Raw genomic sequence first — 9,595 nt, 5'->3', positions numbered from 1 at the left:
GCACAGTCTCGTGACGATGGCTCGCTACTGGAAAGTGAGGATGAGTAGTGACGCGGAGGAGAAGCTGAGCTGCTATTGTGTGTGTATGCTCGTATGTGTAGGCTTGTGTGTATGGGGAGGATTGCTTGCAGGTGATGAGAGAGTGGAGGAGAGAAAATTGGTTTTGGTTACCCGTGAAAAGATCAACGAGAGATGATGCCGGTGCTACTTTGGTGTGAACATGACCAACGTTGGCGGCGGCGTGAGAAAGATTAGGGAGAGGAGAATATGTATTTGCCTGGTATTATGTGAGACATACAGAGAGAGAGAGAGAGAGAGGATTTGAATGTCAATTGAAAAGAATGTAATTGAATTGAAATGAATTTGTAATAATTCAAATTGAAATGAATTTGAATTGGATTGGGTTTGGATGATTCAAACTGCGTGACTTGAATTTGAAATGTGATCAAACTGGAATCAAAAGGAATATATCTCTAACGATTTGAATTAGCATTTGAATACGAAATTAGCGACGATTTGAATGAATCTTACTTTGGATATGATTTGATACTAATTCAAATAGGTTTTTGAATTAGGTTTTGGATTTGAGACTGATTCAAAAAGAATAATTAAAGTTGGATTTGAAATGGAGTTTGACATTAATTCAAATAGGGATAGGAAAAATATTTGAAAGTGAAACCTTATGATTCGAGAGGTTTGAATTCAAAAGAATTGAATCCGATTGAATTTCAGATGAAAAGAATATAAGAAAATAGATTTGAATTTGGGTGATGATCAAATTCAAAACTCCACTCAATGATCCATAAAGCAATTAAACCAAAATGCATATGGTCAATCTAATGTAGGGATCAGACTAGAAATTAATTTAGTGATCTCTAGAATACTTAGCCAAAATAATATATTTGAATATATACATACAAGTATATATACATCAAATAATATTTTCTTGATTTTATATTGGTTTAATAATTAGAAAAAAGTTAAACATGAGTGAATTTTTTTATTTTCTAAAATGCTAAAACTCATGATGTTACATATTAACTTGAACGCTAACAGCACATGGCTCCTATACAGTAAAGTTGACATGCAAAGCCTAATTTGCGGACTTGCCAAGCAAAAGCTTAAAAAAGCTCTTCTAAAAGGCTTGTGCCACCCAAATGCAAATTCTTTGCATGGCTTTAATCCAGTACTATATTTGGACTGCACAACACTTGTAATTGCACCATTGTAAGAACTAATACTTCTGCCTAATGTGTATCCACAATCTGAAGAATGTGGTTCATTGATTCATGGAATGCCCAACAGTTAAAAGGCTATGGTCACGTATAGCAGCTTGGATACACCTACCTTCTCTACACCCAAACTCATGGGCCAATATATGATACATTGAGGCTTGGTGGAGCGAGTGCGCTTGCCAACCGAGAAGCTTGAAGAAGGGCATCACGACAATGATTATCTTGATCCTCTGAGAGTGGTGGAAAGAAGTCGGATCTTTCAAGGAGATGAACTCATGGAGGACATGTTGCTGCATAGGATTCAAGAGGAGGCAATGACCTATTTTATAGCGGGTGCTCATGCTTTAGCAACCCTCAGAATAATCGAGAAAATTCTTGAGTGGCTTTTTCTTGGTTTCTTTTTCTCTTCTTGGCCATGAGCCCGGGCCAATAGCGTGTATGTATAAACTGTAGACATTCTTGATGCCTTTTCCCTTGTTCTAATATAATCACCCACCATGGTGGCTTTTAAAAAAAAATAGCTCCACACCGGTTGTACACAAGCTAAGACTTATACATATACTCAAACTCATATGCTACCTTAAAGAGATGTTCTCAACTCCTTACACGCACACACCCACCCACACCCCTATACACAAGCTAATATCTATATCTATAGATAGACTCATGTGCTGACTTAAAAGATATCTCGGACTATAGTCCTCAACACGTGAGGACCTGAAATTAATTGAGAACTAAATCTCAAGTCAAACCTAAGGTTCGAACGCTGGTGGTCTAAGATCATCTCCAACCATATTTCTTTCATTTCGTTCCCTTCTCGATTCCCTTTCCCGTTCTCATTCTCTTTATTTTCTCTCATCTCCAACAACTTCCCTTCGAGGGGAATCGCAAAGGAAAAGGAGAGATAATTCCGTCCTGAAGGGAATGACTCTAAGAATCCCGTCGTGACGGGAACCGTAAAGAAAAACCGTTGGAACGCTAAAGGAAACGAAAATCCCTTCACATTAAAAATATCACCTCTGAAGAAAATCACTTGGGGCTAGTCTTACCATCCGAGCTCAGGCTCGGCCTCTACCAGTGCCAAGGTTAGTGTAGATCCATCGATATCGACCGATCGATGCTTGTGGTACAGCTGAGTTGTTATTGCCTTGAGGAGGACATGATGGAGCAATCAGAGCAGATTTGTGTTCAACTACCAACCTAGCTAGCAACAGCATGAGCGTACAGGATGCCTTCCTCAGGCCTCAGGAGTACGCAAGTACACCAAGCAACATACGTACGTAAGACATAGTATGTGCCAAGTAATAAGCAGCCTCGTGACGCACTGTTGCACATGAAACAAGGTGATCATGAGAAGGAAGAGGCATGCATCCTTAGTTCCTCTAATTTGGTCCAAAATAGGGAAGCAAAGAATATCAGCGTGCTAGCTCGAGGCTGCTATTCACGTCGATCGTCCGGACAAATCACGTGGCGAGGCACCTAATTAAGAAGCCCTAACGACAGGCTGAGCTTTTTTAAAAAAAAATATTAATTCTCATTGTTACATCAAGCTAATACAATCTTATAAAAATTTATCTTAAATCTTTGTATTACTGAGATATAGATAATTACTTTAAGAAGTAGCACATTATAAGAGACCCATTATAAAAAAAGACTAATAAGAATAAACACATCTCCTATACTAAAGGTCTTATGTTTAAATTTAGATATAAATTCTAGACTAACATTTAAACCGGTTAAATAGTTCTGTAGCCATCCACTTCAATCTCGTACATACAATAGTAATCATCATGCGATACTATTAATCTATGTGGCAAAGTCCACCACTAGCTTAACCAATTCGGGGGGATAAGCTACAATACAGTTCCCGCAAGGCGATGAGTTAGTTAATTCATTTTCATCTGGCAGCTCGTACGTACAGACCAGAGTGGGAGCACGGAACGACGACAAACCCGATCGGATTAGGAAAACTAATCTCTCCTCACCTACTGCATAATTATGCATCTTGTTATTCCCCTGTGCTCCCGTACCTAATTTGAATGTCCATTAGAGGCATAAGGCAATTGTTACGGGCGTGGTCGGGTTGGCGCTAAACTCGCAAACTCGATTTAAAAACGAGTCGCTACCTTTCGTGGAATAAGACCAGAGTCGATGCAGAGAGAATGGAGTACAAGGAAAGCAACGGAAGGGTCAATCTAGCGAAGTGGTGGCAGCAACAGAAAAGCTCGTGTCGCGATCCCAGCGGTAGCGTGGAGCTCCGTGCTCCCATGACGTGTCGGCATCGGAGGGGCCGTATTGAGCCAATGCGCGGTGGGCCCCGACCACCGACCCGAAGTTCGTTTTCTGGCTCGCAGCGCAGCACCGCCTGTCTCCGCAAGCCTGAGGTGCGAAATCACGCATGGCCTCGCTTTTGTTCCCGAGCTTTATAAGCACAACATTTCGGTCGCACTCGTCTGGGAATCAGAACCAAACACCACCACGAGCACACGCCCGCTCTCCCGGCACCGGTCGCCCGCGGAGTGATCATTTCACCGGGAGTTTGTTCGTCGGGCCGTGCTACAAGTTGGTCTCAGGATCAGATTTTTTACGAGGTATGGCTGCTCACCCATTTGCCCTGATCTATATATTTCTGTAGCACCGCGGGCGCCCGGGTACGTTGCACCACCCGGCTTCCGGTTGCGTGGATACTCACCGGCGTGCCGTTGCATTGGTCTCAGCATGGACGGATCGAGCGCGAGCGGTGAGAGCGGTGGCGGTGGCGGTGGCGCGCGGGGCGGGCGTGGCAGGAGGTGGAAGGGCAAAGGGGTCACGCCCATACAACCGCGGCGGCAGCTGGCGCCACTTTTGGAGGACGCGTCGGCGGCATTGCTGCGCCCGCTCAAGAAGATTGGACGGGCAGCCGACCGCCTCTACCGGTCCGCACCGTCGCTGTCGACGCCTTCGTCGGCCCCGCCTTCACCTCGCTCCAACACCACGCCGTCGCCGCCTTTGGCGCGCCATATCTCCCCGTTCGCGTACGAGCCCTCGACGCCGGTGGGTGGGAGCCCGCGGCTGCTCCCGCCATGGCAGCACTCCAGCATGTCACACCCGGCGTCGCCGCAGCAGCAGAAGCCGCAGCCCTTGCAGCATCAGCAGATGATATCGTTCGGCGCACCGCCCCAGTACCAGATGCAGTTCTTCGTGCCGGAGAGCGCGCAACAGCAGCAGATGCTGCTGCGGTACTGGAGCGAGGCGCTGAACCTGAGCCCGCGCGGCGGCCAGGCCGGTGCGCTGTCGTCCCTGTACCAGCAGCTGCTGCGGGCTCCGCCGCCGCCGCAGAAGCTGTACCGCGGGGTGCGGCAGCGGCACTGGGGAAAGTGGGTAGCGGAGATCCGGCTTCCGCGGAACCGCACGCGTCTGTGGCTCGGCACCTTCGACACCGCCGAGGACGCCGCCATGGCGTACGACCGCGAGGCCTTCAAGCTCCGCGGCGAGAACGCGCGGCTCAACTTCCCGGATCGGTTCCTCGGGAAGGGCCACGCCGGCGGGAGCGGCCGCACCAGCGCCAGCTCCGCAGCCGCCTTGACTGTTGGCGCCACGTCGGTCTCGTCGTCGTCGCCTCCGGAGACTCCTGACGAGGCAAACACACAGCAAACGCCGCCGCAGCGGGTAGAAGGATCGTCGGACAAACAGCAACAGCCTCCGGTCGTGACGTCGTCGCAGCAAGAATGCGGCTCTGGCAACACAGCCATGGCCTACTCCGCTGAAATGTTTCACACGCCGGTGGCGTCAGGCAGCGAGTGGGGTCCGGCCGACGAGGCATGGTTCAACACCTGGGGCCCCGGGAGCTCGTTCTGGGACTACGACATGGACAGCACCCGCGGCCTCTTTCTCCACGGGCGCTTCGCAGGTGATGAGGCCGCCATGGAGCACTCCAACGCACAAGAAACCATAGCGACACCTGCGGCGGTAACATGGATGGACACGCCATGCGATCACGTCCCGGTAACCCCTGCTTCTTCTTCCCATCTTCACTCCCCGACACCTCATAATCCTACTATCTTAATGGACTAAACAGCACATCCTATCACCTTGCTGATTCGTTCTTTGTCCGCACTCCTATTACATGCAGAAATAGCACTAGCTAGGATAGAGATGCACGCATGTTTCAGGTTTTTAAGACAACTTGCGGCATCACACAGATTCACATCACAGCACCATTCACGAACCATTATTCGGCATTGCCTTTCTTCATCAAACCTTTCTTCTGAAAACTACAAGGAAGCCCTGCTCTAGGCTGCAATTTTTAGGTCAGCTTGTAGAGCAACCAGTGAATTTCCCTCCCATGTTCTGTGTCACTGTCACCTAGGTATGACTCCTGTGTGTTAGATATTCTTAGTTAGCTAGACTCTTCACAGTGTTGTTCAGTCTGTGAGATAGCTTCACTGATTTAGCTATTTGATTCACCGAGTTACGATAATGGATTTATGTATGTATTACTCTGAATTATTACTTTGTACTCTTTTCTTTTCTGTCACACTTTGGCGTTTTCAACAATGTATCGCTTTGACATGTTAGTCATCAAGTGTGCATGCATATTCGTTCGGTGATACTGTAGCACCTTCTTGTTAGATCATTAAACTCAACTTAGATACAACATCTTCACGAACCTCACTAAAGTAATGTTGCTTAATGCGGAATTAGGGATAAATACCCGAACTTGGCGGTGCCATTCCCCATTGTAGATAGGAAGCAAATTCTATAAACCTCGAGAGAAAGACCCGCGTGAGATCTATACCCGTGCCATGCATTCTTGATCCAATGGCCTACGTTTGTGTCTGTCTACACGGTGGAGGACACGTATCGGACGCAAGCACATGTCTACTTGTGAGACCTAGTCTTATACAATTTGCTTCTGTTGTAGATATAGATAACTTATCTTGATCTAAGGAAGCCCCTGACGACGTGGAAGAGCTCTACAGATTGGTTTGTAGATCGAAAAATGGGGCAACAGTTAACAGATCACTAAAATGACGAGATTAGAGTCGTGATTAGGCATGCCCCCTGTTTTTATAGCGTTTACTGATCTGGATCTAACCATTTTACATTTAGCTCCCTTTAAAGGCTTAATTACTAACTAGCCCTTAATTATATCTTAATTCCTTAATTAACTACTGTTGTGTATTAAATCAAGAGCTAACTATTACCATCGATCACATTTATGTGTCTAACACTTCTTAGACTTGGAAGGAATATTTCGGGCGTCATGACCATACATATCTTAATGCTTTGTCAGTTTGTCTAATAATGTTGCGAATAATGTTAGTAGCTTTCAAATGTCGGACCGTGCAAGCACAAAATAACTCTTTTATCATTTGCACGCAAGTAATGGCCTTGCTGGTTGGCCCTTGGGGCGCTACAGAACACAATAAAGGTTTTACGCATGCAACAACAGGACAACGCAAGACGGTGGCGCCCTTTGCCGTTTGATATCTGAAGCAACGGACCGAGCTGAGCTAGGCCGCCGTATGCGTTCGCAGGTTAAACGCCATCGCACGCGCGCGTGCGCTGGGGCGCAAGCGGAGCTCGGCATTCGCCACCGTGTGTGTGTATATCTAGGCTTTAGCTGCGAGTTCCCTGCTTGCCTATCTGCCCACCTCACCGGCTCGGTCCGGCGGCGTGCCAGTCAGTATTCTTTCGTGCCTCGACTCGTCGAAACCGGCGTACTGAGAACCGAGCTCACGCACGGGTGGCTAGCTCCGACGGGAGTTCGGGCAGCCCATGCAGGTTCCATCGGACGTTCCTTGAGCGTCTCACCAGAAATTTATTCTCTATAGGGGAATTTGTTTATAGAGGTAGCCAACATACTTGAACTTGGCGCCTATCTCCTTCTTAGTTAGTATTCGGAATAGTTGGCTCGTGTAATTAAAAAAACAAAGAAAACGGCGTACTCGACAATAGGTCTCCGATAAATTGTTTCCGATCCGTTTTCTACATTTTCGATTCCGTTTTTCAGAGAAAATGTGAAGATGAAAATGGTTAAGGATTTTTCTAACCGTTTTTAGATTTCTCATTTTTAATAGGGAATTTTTTGTTTTTTCAAATAAAATCAAACTTCGCAAATCATAATGTAGCTCACAGACCAAATCCAGCCGACCAATCTAAATATCATCCCTATCTCAAACTTTACCCAGACTTTAGTGGTCCAGTTCCAATTGGCTGCCAACCTACCGATATTGTTCAAGCTTTTATGTCGCCTCCAATTCTAATCTTTGTGTGATTATATGTTATATCGAGTATTCGAATTACAACATAGTGGTTATTTTTTAGTTAGACTTATGTTATTATGTGATTCATCTGTGTAAGGTATGAATTATTTTTATTGGTGTGAATTAATTATGTGTACTTTCAATGCTTGAAGTTATGGTTTTATGGATCGGTGTTCTCGATTTGAATTATTAGTTTCTGACCAACACTAGTATATTTATGTTTGGATTGGTTCGTTTTTTATATCCTAACATTTTCTGGCTTGTCCGTTTTTAATTTTATTTTTGAGAGGAAATATGAAAATGAAAATGATTAGGGATTTGCCGACAGTCACCGTCCGTTTTCATCCTAAATGTTGGGCGGCTGGCCTTAGGGGTTCCTTGACCCATTTAAACTGAATGATTAGGCCCAGGCTACATGAACAAATTTCAGGCCCATCTAAGCCTCGGGCTCCATAGGCCCATTGGTAACTTTTGTCTCTCTCGAACCAGCCCAATCGCCCATCCTCCTCCTCCTCCTCCTCTCTCTCAATAATTTTCGCCTCGTCATATCAAAAAGAAAAAAATGTCGCCTCAAACAAAATCATTTGTATACCATAATTCGAAAGATAACCATGACTTGCGTGCGAATGATTTTCCGTAGAGCTTCTACAAAAGATGACAATAATCAAGGCCCGAGTGGAATATCCAAACTTAAAAACAGCAGTACAGATCCTATGTAGTGTTTACAAAATGCATCAAACCAGATCTGAGTGGCCTCCATTTCAAAACAAGATCTGAGTGACCTTGCAATGATAAAACTGAGGGACTATTTGATTGCTTACCACGCTGTGCCACAGTTTTTGTGCTAAATCTTGGCATGGCGTAGCTTTTTGGCGGACAAATTGTTCACCACGAGTCGATAGCTATGGCAAGATTCGGCAAGAAACAAAGCCGCAATCGGATGAAGATAAAGCTATGCACATCAAATGTCTAGCCACAAATTAGACACTAGTAATCAGGGTATCAGACGTGTTCAGTGGTGGATCGGGACCAGTGGTTCTATCTCTTTCTTCGTCCTCCTTCGATTCTTCTTCCTCTTTCATGAAAAAAAATTGAAGTGGAGCCTTGGTGGCTCGCAGGTGCACCCGCTCCGCCTAGCCCCTGACGCGGTGGATCAGCCCTGAATGCGTTAATAGTTGATTGGTTTGCCAAAAAGAAAAAAAAAGAAATTCGGTTGATCTGGATGGCCCTTGGCGTGGAGAGATTTTAGAATTTAACACTCAATTCGAGTCTCTCTCTGGATGTAACACCTAATTTGCATGCCTTTTAAAATTAAACATTGAGGCTATGAACTTCTTTATTTCATACCACTATTAATTATTATGGACTATTTTACCATTTTTTTCTTCCCTCACTTCTCTCTCCTTTCTCCTCCCATTCCAGGTCAGCTCGGCCAGCTCTCATCGGTGGCCCAATCAGCCCGACTGAGGGTCCAAAAGGAGTAGCGTCCCGCACTTCTTTTATCAGTGGACACACAGTCTAGAATACTCAAGGCGCATAGCCAACCCCTTTTTTGAAAACACGAGCACATTGCTCACTCACACACCAAGAAGGTACTCACATCGAAAAGCTAATCATTGTGACCGAACCATAGCATGTCTTTGACCGAGAGCACGGCTATCCGGATAGGTTTAACATTCTGCAGAGGTTATACACTTTACCCACAAGATATGCATAGGCTCCCACCTTAGCAACTGGTGGAGCTGTCATAACGAGACGGAACGACCTCACGACGTAGTCATGATATCCACCCATAGGGCACTAAGATACCAGGGGTCTTAGAAGATCCACGAGAAGGATAATTTACCAATCCCAAGGCTCTGACATAACCTTAACAATATTACCAGCCGGATCTTAAGCTACGTACCACCCAAGTCTTCTCCTGATCTCCATTGCTACTACTAGCCTCTGAGTGGTTACCGAACTAAGTTGGAGGGGTTAGATCAAATCCTGCTCATTCAAGCCATGTGGTTGTATGAATGGATACTAAGTAGGATGTCACAGTGAACCGGTCCTTATACGACCGAGGTAAGTATCTCACAGCAAGAACACCACAAAGGCGAACCTTGCTCC

At 45.7% G+C, this 9,595-nt stretch overlaps 1 protein-coding gene across 1 annotated transcript; it reads left to right on the top strand.

The window, feature by feature from the left end:
• Nucleotides 1-3,696: 3,696 nt before the first annotated feature.
• On the top strand, nucleotides 3,697-5,746 carry LOC133888981 (ethylene-responsive transcription factor ERF054-like). The gene is made up of 2 exons (XM_062329406.1): nucleotides 3,697-3,826; nucleotides 3,953-5,746. The coding sequence occupies exon 2, from the start codon at nucleotides 3,954-3,956 to the stop codon at nucleotides 5,286-5,288; it is 1,335 nt and encodes a 444-aa protein (XP_062185390.1). The 5' UTR covers nucleotides 3,697-3,826; nucleotide 3,953; the 3' UTR covers nucleotides 5,289-5,746.
• The last annotated feature ends 3,849 nt before the right edge of the window (nucleotides 5,747-9,595 follow it).

The sequence above is a fragment of the Phragmites australis genome, chromosome 13, assembly GCF_958298935.1.
Source record: "Phragmites australis chromosome 13, lpPhrAust1.1, whole genome shotgun sequence".
Taxonomy (NCBI): Eukaryota; Viridiplantae; Streptophyta; class Magnoliopsida; order Poales; family Poaceae; genus Phragmites; species Phragmites australis.
The sequence above is the reverse complement of the archived record's forward strand: the minus strand, read 5'-3'. Positions and strand labels throughout refer to the sequence as shown.

What these genes read in the sequence shown, in the direction of transcription:
- LOC133888981 (XM_062329406.1), top strand. Translation starts at nt 3,954, where the DNA reads ATGGACGGATCGAGCGCGAGCGGTGAGAGCGGTGGCGGTGGCGGTGGC.